This window comes from Lissotriton vulgaris, chromosome 8 (genome assembly GCF_964263255.1).
Source record: "Lissotriton vulgaris chromosome 8, aLisVul1.2, whole genome shotgun sequence".
NCBI lineage: Eukaryota > Metazoa > Chordata > Amphibia > Caudata > Salamandridae > Lissotriton > Lissotriton vulgaris.
Genome location: NC_141696.1, coordinates 1,328,898,963 through 1,328,914,089, shown reverse-complemented (window position 1 = coordinate 1,328,914,089; position 15,127 = coordinate 1,328,898,963). Strand labels below are relative to the sequence as shown.

Sequence of the window (15,127 nt, the reverse complement as noted above, 5' to 3'; positions counted from 1 at the left end):
TTTTTTCCAAACACCAACGTCAAAAATAAATCTAAGGGCACGTCCTGTGGTTCCGTGGTCCCGAAATGGGTTAGATAGTTCCGAAACCCGATTTATAAAGATTGTCGGAAATGGACGATCTTGGTGTCGGCAGACCGCAAATGACGAGTCTAACGTGTCTGGGTGTTTTCGTATGAATCGATATAGGAGAACACTCTGCATTTGAGGATTTAGTTTGAACCCTCGGGTTCCATTTTGTAATGTGGCAGCCATCTTGTATGGTTGCCCTAACATAGGCCCTGTGATTGTGGCCGAACGAGTCCTTGACACGTACGCCTTAGCTGACTTCTGGTTGACCTGGCCAAACTGATTCCTCGCCCGGGGCGAATCCTGCTGAGCCAGTTCCTTGGTTAACAGCTGCACTGATAAAGATCAAAGAGCAGGACGTGGTCAGATTTTATGGCCCACCGTTCCCACTCTATCTCCTTTCCATCCGTTTCTGCCTTTCCTTTACGATATGCTCATCGAACTGGGTTGAAGGTTTTATGATGGGTTTGTCCGGCCTGATTGAACAGGAAAATAGCATATGTGCGATCGTTTGTGGTGGGCTGGACAACGGAAAGTGGGATTAACTTTGACTGTCGTGATTCGCTACTTTTTGAAATGCTACTTGCTCATTGGTTAGTTTTGTATGCACGGAATGTAAATTGTGATGTTGCCAGAAGCTTAATTTTCGGCATAAAAGACAGTTTCGTTCATTGAGGTGGTGCAGTCTCTTTCGAACTACCCGAGTACTTCGTAGACCTCTGTCCCTGGTTGCAACCATTAAACTTTGGTCTTTGACGTCATCGAGAAGTATCCCGTGTCTGTTTGCCAAGACAGGGGAATCCGGGGTCTTTGGGTGTTGCCCTGACACCGCTGGGTTTTGTATTAGTATTGGTTCCAAGAAAACCCAGTACCTCATTTGGCGCCCAACGTAGGGCGACTTCAGCGGTACCGGTCCAAGCCAGAGGTTCGTGAGGAGCGTCGTGAGAAATTCTGGAGGTTGGACAGCCACTTCAGCGACCCCTGTATGTCGACGAGGTTCCGAAGGTCTTTGCTGCGAGGCTTCCCGCGTCCCGACGGCTACGAAGGACTGCTGCCCTGACTGTCGTCCTGTTTTGGAGCCTTAGACGTTTGTAGAGCGAGACGGGTCTTCTGGTGACGCCATCGACAACTCAGTTAAGTATAAAGGGAGTGTCTCCTAGTTCTTAGTCCTTAGTTTGTTTTGTATCCTTTAGTGGATAGCTTTGATTTGGTACCTGCAGGCCCCAAAGCCAAGGGATTCGTGTATTCACGAGCTTATCGATTTTAGATTACCCTTGTTGTTTGAAGCTAGACTAGTGAGCAAGATGCCTGGTTTTAGCAGTCTTAGGAATTTGTTTAGTTGTGGTACTATGAGGGATTCCCGGTTAGAGGATTTGTGTCCGGTTCCTCCGATCGGAACTCCTACATACGAGTTGTACGTGAAGCATGGAGTAGGTCCAATTAGCTATAATGAGGTTTGGATAAAATACACGAAGAATGACGGTGTCCTACCGTGGCCCCGTTATGGTAGTTTTGAGACAGAAGTCTTAGATAATCTTGAAGTGAAGTTGTTCAAGAAGAAATCCCGGCCGGCGATGTTGGACTCTTTCCGCATATGGCGCAAAGAAGCCAAACAGAAAGAAATTAAGTTAGCGAAGAAGAATAGGAAGGGTATGTCAATGGTGCAAGCCGCCGTTGCATACAAAAATTATGAAGACGAAAGAGATAGTGAGCAGATGCTTAGAGTGAGGAAGTTAGCGGTAGACAGATGCTACCCAGTTTTGCCAGCTAAAGAGCAGAAAGATGAAAAGGATCTTGTGAAAGACCCTTTGATGTCGAATTTGCTAAATTCTCCACCACCCTATATGCAGAATGCTACGGCTCCACCACAGCCTGTTGTGGCCGTGCAAACTCCTCTTGCTTTGCCTCCTGTTATTCCTTTACAGCCAGCTCCTCCGTTGGTTGTTCCTTCTAATGCGCAGCCTTCAAGGGTTGCCTGCTTTGCCTTCTGCTACTCCTGCTGTTTCTATGTCTGTTCCAACTATAGATCCGACTACTACTGCTTCGTCTCCTCTTGTCCTTCCGACTGTTCCTTCTCCTAGACAGCGGATGACCGCTGCCTTTTCTAATTTTCTAACTCCTATCTTGGGACAAATGGGTATGTCTCCTATGAATGAGCGTAGACAATTGCGTAGTCAACTGCCTGATACAGATGAACGAGTGGTTCTAGACCATATGACACGTAGATGGGTGACGTATAAGTCCTAGTATGATCTGGAAGGTATTATGGATGTTTTCCGACAATGGGAAGGTCCAAAGCAGCGTTACGTTTTTGAACTTGTGTGCATTCCTCCATGAACAATGGATGGATGTAGTGGGTAGGGTTCCTGTAGAATTATCCCGATTGCGTTCGGAATTTGCCAAAGGAACGATTGCGAGTCTACCCGATGTTGAGAAAGCGGTATCAGTGTTACTGCTGCTACGTAGCGATGTTCCTATTGAACGGTTGTTTGAGCCAGATTCGTCCGTTAGGAGACAAGCGCGTCAATATCCGATGCGAGAGGTTCCTCCAGTATGGAGACCTGCTGATGCTGCTGCTAATCCACCGGTTCAAGCACATTTCCAACGTGTGTGGGTACATGTACCGTGGAAGCGTGCAGAAGTTTTAGCGCTTAAGCAGACATTACCAGATCCGCGAAAGAATCCGGCGGGATATTATAAAGAACTTGCACAAACTGAGTTCGTGTCATGAATTTGGCGGATATAGATATGCTTTTTGGGAACGTTGTTCCACAGTCCATTTGGAATGCCATTCGTCATACAGATCATGATCTTGTATTGGGCGATTCGTGGGCGAATCTCGCTGCGGCAAATGATAGACAAGTTGGAGGTGCTAAGCCTAAAGATGCTATTACTGAGCTTCCTGGTAGGATTATTACTTTCATGAAGACTTTAATGCCTGAAGTCAGTGTTAATTGGGACAAACTGTCAGCTTGTAAGCAGAAGAAAGAAGAGTCTGTTTCAGACTCTCGCAGTTCGAGGAAACGTTCGTTGATCATAGTCGTCAGGTTATGGCTACAGAAGGTGGCCAGAGATTGTTCGTCGATAAATTCGTGCACAATCTTCTTCCCGAGTTGTGTACTAAATTGAAAGATTCTGAGAGTTCTTGGCCCGTTTCTACTTCAGCGCAGATCCTTGCTACGGCACAGTACTATGAGAATAGGCGTAAGGATGAGTTAGAAAGAGCGGATAAGAAGACTAAAGAATTGAAGACTAAAGTTCTTCTACAACAAGCTTATCCACCTCGTGTTAATAATCAGCGTGACTATCAGCAGTCTCAACAGTATTCGAGGAACTCGCAAAGAGACGAGACTCCTCAACAACAGCGTATTCCCGATGGTCCTAATCAGTGTGCGTATTGCAGAGAAGAGGGTCATTACAAGAATAGTTGTCCGGTTTTGTTGCAACGTGCTAATAGTGCTCCTGGTGTTAGAGGTAGAGGTGCTCAACAAGTGCCTCGAGGAAGAGGTCGCGGACAGAACGCGCGCCCTTTGCCTCCACAGAATTCAATGAATAGTTTTGACCAACAACAGTCTTCTGGTAAATCTACACAGTACTACGTAGATGATTACTATGTCGAAGGCGATGGAGAGCGAGGTAATGATTATTAGGACAGCCATGGACAAAGAGAGGGAGTTGTTTCAGTTCCGGTAGATCAGAGTGGACCTTATGTGGAAGTGATTGCATCAGGTGTGTCAGAGCCTTTCCTGCTGGACACTGGTGCTACGAAGAGTTCTATTATGCAATCGAAACTCCCTGGCGCACCTTTGTCTGGCTTCAATAATGTTTCTATAGGTTTTTCTGGCGCCACCGTTATGAATCAGATTTCTGTTCCATTGCCTCTTTCTGTTGGTCCTCGTAGGTTTGAAGCACCCCTTCTTTTGACTACAGGTTGTAATGAGAACTTACTAGGCCTTGACTTGTTGAAGAGATTGTATGCGACTCTGTATTGTTCACCGTCTGGAGTACAACTTACATTAGGTGAGAATGTGATTTCTCCAATATACGTGTCGAAAGGTTGTCTTCCATAGGAATTGTCCTTGCTACCAGGTTCCTTGTGGGCTACGGGTCCAAATGATGTGGGCCTGTTAGACATTCCTCCATATGTTGTGACGTTGAAGGCGAATGCTCAGTTACCACGCACTCCGCAATATCGTATTTCGAGTGATGGTGAACGAGCGCTTTTAGCGATCATTTATGATTTGATTGATAAAGGTGTAATTGAAGAGACTCGAGGAAATGTGCGTAATAGTCCGTTTTTGCCTGTTCTAAAGAGAACTGATTCTTCACAGCCTCCTGTATATAGGTTTGTTATCGATCTTCGTGAAGTGAATAAGATAGTCGTTCCGCAATTCCCTGTTGTACCTGATATAACTGCATTACTGACATTGATTCCGGCTTCTGCTGCCTGGTTTTCGGTGATTGATTTAAAGAATGCTTTCTTTCAAGTCAAGTCAAGTCAAAGATTTATATAGCGCGCTACATACCCAGAGGGTCTCAAGGCGCTTGGAGAAGGGTGGGGAGTTACTTGTCGAATATCCACGTTTTGAGTTGTTTTCTGAATGCTAGGTGGTTCTGAGTAAGGCGAAGGTCAGTGGGAAGTGAGTTCCAAGTTTTAGCTGCTAGGTAGGAGAAGGATCTACCTCCCATGGTGGTTTTGTTGATGCGGGGTACAGTGGCAAGGGCTTGGTTGGAGGATCGTAGCTGGCGGGAGGGGTTGTAGAAGGATAGTCGTGTGTTGAGGCATTCGGGTCCGATTTCGTTGAGTGCTTTGTGTGCGTGGGTTAGGAGCCGGAAAGTGATCCTCTTATTGACGGGGAGCCAGTGGAGGTTTTTCAGGTGATCAGAGATGTGTTCTTTACGCGGGATGTCTAATATGAGCCTGGCTGAGGCGTTCTGGATGCGTTGAAGTTTTTTCTGGAGTTTTGCGGTGGTGCCGGCGTAGAGGGTGTTTCCGTAGTCCAGTCGGCTCGTGACCAGAGCGTGGGTGACTGTTTTTCTAGTTTCGGTAGGGATCCAGCGAAATGTTTTTTTTGAGCATCCCGATTGCCATAGAGAGTAGAGATATCTTTGGATTCTCTTTAGGAGGACGAAGTTTCCACTTCAAGCGCGCTCCTCAAGGTTATTGTGAGAGTCCATCAATTTACAGTCAAGCTCTGAAGACACAACTTGACTTGTTGGCCTTACCGGAAGGTACGGCCCTTATCCAGTATGTAGATTTGTTTGTCGCTGCCGATACTGAAGACATATGTAAGGATGCCACTGTGTCCTTGTTGTCTCATTTGTCTAAATGTCATCACAAAGTCTCTTTCCAAACTACAATTCTGTCGCCAAGAAGTTACCTATCTAGGTCACCTCTTATCGAAGGAGGGAAAGAAACTGACCCCAGAAAGAATTCAGACCATTGCGAAAATGAGTGTCCCTACAACACAGAGAGAAGTACGTGCGTTTTTGGGTATCACGTCGTACTGTAGACAGTGGATCCCGAATTTTTCTCTTTTAGCAAAACCTTTGATAGCCCTTACGGTTAAGGATACTCCAAATCCTATTCCTTGGACTGATGAATGTCAAAATAGCTTTTCTGAATTACGTGATGCGTTGTGTTCGGCTCCTGTGTTGGGTACTCCCGACTACAGCAAGCCTTTCACATTGTATGTTCACGAGAGAGAGGGATGTGCATTGTCGGTTTTGACTCAACAATTTGGCGAGAAGCAACGCCCATGTGCGTACTTTTCGTCGACCTTAGATCCTGTAGCCAGAGCGTTGCCAAGTTGCTTGAGAGCAACTGCAGCAGCGGCTGTTTCGATTCGACAATCTGCTGGTTTGGTTATGGATAATACACTAGTGGTTATGGTTCCACATGCAGTGGATACCTTGTTGAATCGGACGAAGACACAGCACTCGACTAGTGCTCGGTTGTCAGGGTATGAGCTTACGTTGTTGGCAAGTCATGTGCACATCAAGAGGTGCAATACTCTTAATCCGGCTACGTTGTTGCCAATATCGCTTGAGACAGACTATGATAGTGAAGAGCAACACAATTGTTTTTTGAGAACTGAAGAAGAGACGAAAGGGAGGATTGATCTCAAAGATACTCCTCTCCCTGATTGCAATGATGCCTTGTGGGTTGACGGCTCGTGTTTTAAATTACCAAATGGTGATACTACTGCAGCATATGCTGTGACGAGTTTACATACAGTTGTCGAAGATGCTCGAATTCCCTATAATTCTGCTCAAGCGGCAGAGTTAATACCACTTACGAGAGCATGTGTGTTGGCGAAAGGGAAAAGAGTGAATGTATATACTGATAGCCAGTATGCGTTTGGAGTGGTCCATAGTTTGACGATTGTGGCTTGAACGTGGATTTTTGACATCGCATGGGACGAAAATCCAGCATGGGCAACTGGTGAATGAGCTTCTTGAATCTCTTACGCTACCTTTGCAAATAGCGATTGTGAAGTGTAGCGCCCATAAAAAGATTACAGATGATATTGGTCGTGGTAATGCGTTTGCAGAGGAGGTTGCGAAAGAAACTGCTAGAAATGTAACAAGTCGAATGTATGTTGTGGGTCCAGCAAGATGGGTTCCAGAGAAAGGCATGTGCGAAGACACTATTGAGAGTGTGAAGATTATTCAGAGTGAGGTTTCGGAGAAAGAGTTGGATGACTGGAGGGAGAATAAGGGTAGATTGGATGCGAGTGGTTGTTGGAATGACTTGTCCGAACATCAAAGATGGTTGCTGCCGAATGCGTATGTGCTTCCAGTTGTTACAATGGCACATGGATTGGCACATATTAGTGTGAAAGGGATTTGCAAGTTGTTGGCTCCGGTTTGGCAGAATGCAGGAATACCCAAATTTGCAGAGAACTTGGTTAAGAATTGCATGGTGTGTTTGATGCATAATCCTGGTAAGGGAACTCCAACACCAGCTGGTCATTTTGCTCCTCCTCGTTTGAGGCATTGCAGCTAGATTTTATATGGAAAGATGCAACAACTTAAAGTATGTGTTGGTGGTTGTTTGCTCTTTTTCTAGATGAGGAGAAGCTTACCCTCTTAAGGACAATACTGCCTTGTCCACTGCCAAAGCTTTGATAAAGGAATTTTTCCCTAGGTTTGGATTGCCGAGAATCGTTTGGAGTGATAACGGAAGTGAGTTTGTGGGACGAGTGATGAAGAGAGTTTGTGAAGGCCTTGGGATTAGGCAGAAATTCCACGCTGCAAATCATCCCCAATCAGCTGGTTTAGTTGAGTGCTACAATGCCACTCTGAAGTTAAAGTTGGCCAAAATCCAAGAGAGCTACAATGGCCAGATGCTTTGCCTTTAGAGCTTTTGTCCACCCGAATGACTGTGCACTCACGAATGGGTTTGAGTCCGTATGAGGTTGTGTTTGGTCGCCCGGCGAATATTTGGGGCGTACCAAGACCAACGAACTTTAGTGACCTTGAGTACCCTGTTTTGCTTGATTACTTGCGTGAAATGACAACTAAAATGAGTGTTTTACGCCAACAGGTTAACGATTCTCTTCCACAAGCTACAGACTATCCAGGACACGTGCTTGAACCCGGTTCCTGGGTGTTCATTAGGAACTTCCAGAGAACGAAGAATACTCGGCCCCGCTGGACTGGACCTTATCAAGTCCTCTTGTCAACGAGATCTGCGGTGCGAGTTAGTGGGAAGAAACACTGGATACATGGGTGCCACACGAAGAAAGCACCCCTATCTTTACCACACGATAAGTGGGTTCAAGATGGTCTTGCAGATTCAGAAACAGAAACTGTCCCGAAATTTGTCACGTTCAGTGATGCTCGTTTGATTGGTACTAATTCGGAACTGGAGAGCGATCGGCTTTTGCAAGCAGCAATACCTCCTGCGAAGCGGTTGGACACTACTGATCCTCAGCTGTTTACTGATCAAGAATTACCTGGAAGAGACCGATACAATTTGAGATCGAGAAATAAGGACAAATAAAGTGAATAAAGTTGATTTTTTTAATGTTTGCAGGTTAACTCTCCACCAAGGATCTACGTATTTTTGTTTTTCTGAACTGCCATCCGGTTCTTGCTGCTAGGGTCGCGGTTGCTACAAATCTTGGGAGTGCTAGCCTGAGACACTAGGTCTTGGGTTCCGTTAGTCCGAGGCAGTCTTCCTGGGTTTAGTGGAGGCCTCTCAAGCAGAATCAACCAACCACCGCGGGCAGCAACTTTAGTTTAGGAAGGATTTCTTTGAGTTGGAGAGACCTGTGCAGACACTGACTTTTAGAAAACGTATTTGTAAAATAATGTTGAAGAAGATGTTTTTGATTCCGTGCATACTTTTACTACTAAGTATCGTAATTCTTATAATTGGGTATGTAGCATTTGTTTTTAAAGAGACGTCTAATTCCACTGTGCAATCTACACCTTCACCTACTATTTCCTCTCATTCTTTCCACCCTTTGCCTGAATATGAGGTAGTTAGACGTAAGGAGTTCGCTAATAATTCCTTCATACAGCTTTTACATCAGCACTAGTTAGTGATTAATACAACGAACTGCTGGATTTGTGGTTTAATGCATCATACCGCCGATAAAGGAATTCCTTATTTGGTCTTGCCCTTTAGTCTAAATGGTTCGATTCGAGCTTATAGAACCATGTTCATATATGCCCACGGTGTTGACCCCTTACGCTCACCGAGAGATAATCCGAAGAATAGTCCTATAGCTAGAGGCATAGTCGATATGATTCAAGGGACTAATGCAGTAGAGACTATTCCGCAAGACGAGAGACAACCATATAGTGGTTGGAGCGTAAGTGGATATGGAGTAAGTCTGAGTATTAACCAGTGTGCGAAAAGTCCCCTACCGATCTGGATAGTGCCCCATAAGGATTACTATTGTCTGCAGGGCAGCGGTAAGAATCCGAAGGCTCAGTTAGGGAAGAGCGTTTGCACTGAGACTTACGTGTTTCCGTCTCAGTCTTCCCCAGCGTTCTTAGCTGCCAAGGGTACTTATTTTGTTTGCTACGACAAGGCATATACATGGTTGCCCCATGACTTTTCCGGCACATGTTTTGTTTCCTTTCTGTTACCCCCCCACTTTTATAGCTGCGGCAGATTATCACAAGATGAGAATTACGAGAGGTGTCTTTAGTCAAGAAGACACTGCAGGACAAGAATTGGGTGATTTCTTCAAGGGTTTTCTGCCGTTTTGGGGACCTATGGCTAACAGTAGGAATATTCGTCAGCTTACGAGAGTGGTTGAGTCCACCATAGTTGAGACTGCCGGTGCCCTTGGTAACTTGACTGCTGAGCTCCAGTCAGATAGACTTATGACACTTCAGAATAGAGTTGCCCTGGACGTTATTCTAGCAGATCGAGGGGGAGTTTGTAGACTGATTCAATCGAGCTGCTGCGTTTTCATTCCGGATAATGCTCCGTCAGTCTTCCAGGCCATTTCTAAATTGCATAAAATCTCCGATTCTGTCCATCTGGACAAAGGGGATTGGTCTTTGATGGGATGGATTATACGGATTGATATCCACTTGGGGTTGGAAGATTTTGATGGTCATTGGAATGGTTTTGGCGATTCTGTTTGTGTTCTGTCTCTGTGTACAGTGCGCTCCGGCTCTTTGTGGCCTTTGTGCTACTTTGTGCATACGGAAGCCTGTCCGAAGAGAGAAGCATAGTAATAAGATGATGCTACAGAAGCATATCGATGACCTGATGAATATAGATTCAGATTAAAATGGGTTTGTGTTTATTGCCTATGATAGGGCAAAAGGAGGTCTGTGGTTCCGTGGTCCCGAATTGGGTTCGATAGTTCCGAAACCCGATTTATAAAGATTGTCGGAATGGACGATCTTGGTGTCGGCAGACCGCAAATGACGAGTCTAACGTGTCTGGATGTTTTCATATGAATCGATATAGGAGAACACTCTGCATTGAGGATTTAGTTTGAACCCTCGGGTTTCATTTTGTAATGTGGCAGCCATCTTGTATGGTTGCCCCAACATAGGCCCTATGATTGTGGCCGAACAAGTCCTTGACACGCACGCCTTAGCTGACTTCTGGTTGACCTGGCCAAACTGATTCCTCGCCCGGGGCGAATCCTGCTGAGCCAGTTCCTTGGTTAACAGCTGCACTGATAAAGATCAAAGAGCAGGACGTGGTCAGATTTTATGGCCCACCGTTCCCACTCTATCTCCTTTCCATCCGTTTCTGCCTTTCCTTTACGATATGCTCATCGAACTGGGTTGAAGGTTTTATGATGGGTTTGTCCGGCCTGATTGAACAGGAAAATAGCATATGTGCGATCGTTTGTGGTGGGCTGGACAACGGAAAGTGGGATTAACTTTGACTGTCGTGATTCGCTACTTTTTGAAATGCTACTTGCTCATTGGTTAGTTTTGTATGCACGGAATGTAAATTATGATGTTGCCAGAAGCTTAATTTTCGGCATAAAAGACAGTTTCGTTCATTGAGGTGGTGCAGTCTCTTTCGAACTACCCGAGTGTACTTCGTAGACATCTGTCCCTGGTTGCAACCATTAAACTTTGGTCTTTGGCGTCATCGAGAAGTATCCCCTGTCTCTGTTTGCCAAGACAGGGGAATCCGGGGTCTTTGGGTGTTGCCCTGACACCGCTGGGTTTTGTATTAGTATTGGTTCCGAGAAAACCCAGTACCTCAGTCCGCCATTAATCCAGCCGAGGCTGCTGCGCTGGTTAAATAGAAAAAAAACTTTGCGGGAGAGCATGTTCTGCCAAGCAGGCAGGAGCAAGCCATTTAAAAACAAATTGTGCTCAGAGGCTGTAATTAAAGCCTACAGTAAAGCCTACAGATTAACAGCAAATGTAACAGGGGTGTGGATTCATGGGAGGATACAAGAAGAGAAAAGGCAATACTAAGCCTATTGACCATTGAAAAGCCCCCATTTACGAAGGACTGTGACATGAGCCAATTAAAAAGATGGGCAGAAAGTGTGCGGAGCTTCAAGTCCATGCCTGAATACAGCAGGTCTCGAAGAGACAGCATAAGCGCTGCCTATGCAAGACCTAAAAACTAAGAGTACCGCATCAACTAAGGAGAAATGTCAGCAAAATAAGGCACCACTCAAATTTTTGAACCACAATATTAAGTAATTAAATAATGAGGTAGAAAATGTAATCCAGCTATAACTTTAAATAAAATTACAAATAAATTGATTACCAAGTTAAATTATGTTTAAAAGGTGAGCAATAGAAAGAGTGCAATCATGATAAATGTTAAAGGCATATACACAAAAGCAGATGGGACGTGCAAGCACCAAACATCTTTCAAAAACATCTTGCACAAAACTTGGCATTTTTTCTAAAATAGTTTTAAAATCGCCTGATTGCATTTCTTTAAAAATCAGTTATCCCTCAAATATATGTATAGTCGTGTATCTCCACTTGCAGGGCTACATGTAGTTCAAATTTGAAGAGATACCTGATCTCCCCTTTTATGGTAAACAATAGTGAACCTAACAAATAACTGCATTTAACACGGTATTTAGATTCTCTATGACAAAGCAATATCAAGAGCATAACATTCTTCAGTCTTGCACACAACACTTAGTCTAATAGCCAAAATATTTTAGCCAAAATATTTTAACAGTAAACCAAAAGAGTATTTAATTGAACATACAAGAAAACAAAAAAATGGCTCTTACTGTAAAGAGGACATCCCCTTCAACCATTCTTCCTTGGTAAAAAATCCCATGCTTTCAGCCTCCAGCTTCCAGGCTAAAACTAACATAATAATCTGAAAAGCAAATAGGTAACAAATTAAAAATACATAAACACAAATCCGTGAGTGCGTACTCAAATCAGAAAAGTTACATATGTACAATTGACCATCAGTGGTAATCTAATAAAAAAAAAAAAATAAGCAAACCTTCGGGCCATACACCTCGGTGCTAAATGATGGAGGTAGGAATGTACAGCATGAGAGAACAATTTCAAAAAGATGGACTTCATTAAATTGTAACCATTGACTGATAGACAACAGTTTTCCATTGGATTTAAGACAATAACAATAAAATATATTATCAAATGAAAAGTTGTAACTTATGCACCAACAGCAAACTTCTTGGTAATAAACTTACATTTTCAGGTTCGACACCAATGTCTTCACAAAACTTTTCCATTGCTTCTGGGCCTAAAACATCATCAGGACCTAAAGAAAAACAAAAAGTTTACCAAAAGAGAACATGCCCACGTTTTATGGACTATAAGTGTGTGGGTGAGGACTGGGGAGCTTTGAAAAATTAAATCACCTTTAGCAAGGGGTGTAATTACAGCGACAATATCCAACTCATGTTTTCTCTCACGGACAAGAGAAGCACCTCCAGAATCAACTACACCAACTCCATGACCTTGGGTAGATGAATGAATAAGCACAAACTGCATTAAGCTCAATTCCGACAAGACAGAAGTTTGGATATTTGGAAACAAGACCTCCCCATCGGACTCCACCTGGTGGCCATCAGAGCTAGGATTAACACCCCCAAACACACAAGACAAGCATTGGAAATGCAATAGGTCTCGCATTAGGAAAGTTTGAGCTATTGGTATTGTAACTGACACTTTTATTTATGTGTTGGTTTTGAAAGTAGCAAAATTAATAGCTTTTCAGTTACAATGTCAATAGTTTTAACTTTTGCAAATGTGACACCTATAGCATTTATAATTCAATGTGTGTTGTATTTACATGACTTAGATGTCTTGATATTACAAATAACAATGGCTTTTCATTTTGTAAATAATTAATACTTAAATAAAAGTTATTGTAATTTATAATGGCAATAGCTTAAACGTTTGTAAATATTTTTTGTGAAGATTATGTTCAGTGTATTTTATTGTGACGAAAATCCAAGAACATTGCATTTGCACCTACACACACACACACACACAGAGCCACAAACAGATGTGGTGGTGGTGGATCAGGGGATATGGTGATGGTGGATGTGGTGGTGGTGGATCAGGGGATATGGTGGTGGTGGATCTGGGGGATATGGTGATGGTGGATGTGGTGGTGGTGGATCAGGGGATATGGTGGTGGTGGATCTGGGGGATATGGTGATGGTGGATGTGGTGGTGGTGGATCAGGGGATATGGTGGTGGTGGATCTGGGGGATGTGGTGGTGGTGGTGGTGGATCAGGGGATATGGTGGTGGTGGATCTGGGGTGGTGGTGGTGGTGGTGGATGATGATGTGGTGGTGGTGGTGGTGGTGGATCAGGGGATATGGTGGTGGTGGATCTGGGGGTGGTGGTGGTGGTGGTGGTGGATGATGATGTGGGGGTGGTGGTGTTGGTGTTGGTGTTGGTGTTGGTGTTGGTGTTGGTGGATGTGGTGTTGGTGTTGGTGGATGTGGTGTTGGTGTTGGTGGATGTGGTGTTGGTGTTGGTGGATGTGGTGTTGGTGGATGTGGTGTTGGTGTTGGTGGATGTGGTGTTGGTGTTGGTGGATGTGGTGTTGGTGTTGGTGGATGTGGTGTTGGTGTTGGTGTTGGTGGTGGTGGATGATGTGGTGTTGGTGTTGGTGTTGGTGGATGATGTGGTGTTGGTGTTGGTGTTGGTGGTGGTGGATGATGTGGTGTTGGTGTTGGTGTTGGTGGTGGTGGATGATGTGGTGTTGGTGTTGGTGTTGGTGGTGGTGGATGATGTGGTGTTGGTGTTGGTGGTGGTGGATGATGTGGTGTTGGTGTTGGTGGATGTGGTGTTGGTGTTGGTGTTGGTGTTGGTGTTGGTGTTGGTGGATGTGGTGTTGGTGTTGGTGTTGGTGTTGGTGGATGTGGTGTTGGTGTTGGTGGATGTGGTGTTGGTGTTGGTGGATGTGGTGTTGGTGTTGGTGGATGATGTGGTGTTGGTGTTGGTGTTGGTGGTGGTGGATGATGTGGTGTTGGTGTTGGTGTTGGTGGTGGTGGATGATGTGGTGTTGGTGTTGGTGTTGGTGGTGGTGGATGATGTGGTGTTGGTGTTGGTGTTGGTGGTGGTGGATGATGTGGTGTTGGTGGTGGTGGATGATGTGGTGTTGGTGTTGGTGTTGGTGGTGGTGGATGATGTGGTGTTGGTGTTGGTGGATGTGGTGTTGGTGTTGGTGTTGGTGGATGTGGTGTTGGTGTTGGTGGATGTGGTGTTGGTGTTGGTGGTGGTGGATGATGTGGTGTTGGTGTTGGTGTTGGTGGATGATGTGGTGGTGGTGGATGATGTGGTGTTGGTGTTGGTGTTGGTGGTGGTGGATGATGTGGTGTTGGTGTTGGTGGATGTGGTGTTGGTGTTGGTGTTGGTGTTGGTGTTGGTGTTGGTGGATGTGGTGTTGGTGTTGGTGGATGTGGTGTTGGTGTTGGTGGATGTGGTGTTGGTGTTGGTGGATGTGGTGTTGGTGTTGGTGGATGTGGTGTTGGTGGATGTGGTGTTGGTGTTGGTGGATGTGGTGTTGGTGGATGTGGTGTTGGTGGATGATGTGGTGTTGGTGTTGGTGTTGGTGGTGGTGGATGATGTGGTGTTGGTGGTGGTGGATGATGTGGTGTTGGTGTTGGTGTTGGTGGTGGTGGATGATGTGGTGTTGGTGTTGGTGGATGTGGTGTTGGTGTTGGTGTTGGTGGATGTGGTGTTGGTGTTGGTGGATGTGGTGTTGGTGTTGGTGGATGTGGTGTTGGTGTTGGTGTTGGTGGATGTGGTGTTGGTGTTGGTGGATGTGGTGTTGGTGTTGGTGGATGTGGTGTTGGTGTTGGTGGATGTGGTGTTGGTGGATGTGGTGTTGGTGTTGGTGGATGTGGTGTTGGTGGATGTGGTGTTGGTGGATGATGTGGTGTTGGTGTTGGTGTTGGTGGTGGTGGATGATGTGGTGTTGGTGTTGGTGTTGGTGGATGATGTGGTGTTGGTGTTGGTGTTGGTGGTGGTGGATGATGTGGTGTTGGTGTTGGTGTTGGTGGATGATGTGGTGTTGGTGTTGGTGGTGGTGGTGGTGGATGATGTGGTGTTGGTGTTGGTGGATGTGGTGTTGGTGGATGTGGTGTTGGT

The 15,127-nt window shown here is 45.1% G+C and overlaps 1 protein-coding gene across 1 annotated transcript in view; it reads right to left on the bottom strand.

Moving 5' to 3' along the window:
* DCUN1D5 (defective in cullin neddylation 1 domain containing 5) overlaps positions 1-15,127 on the bottom strand; it is a 143,591-nt gene that overhangs the window by 37,125 nt on the left and 91,339 nt on the right. The window contains exons 4-5 of the mRNA XM_086935266.1: positions 12,207-12,277; positions 11,772-11,863 (exon numbers count right to left, since the gene is read on the bottom strand). Of these exons, the coding sequence (XP_086791392.1) occupies positions 11,772-11,863; positions 12,207-12,277 (163 nt within the window). The remainder of the gene's footprint in view (positions 1-11,771; positions 11,864-12,206; positions 12,278-15,127) is intronic.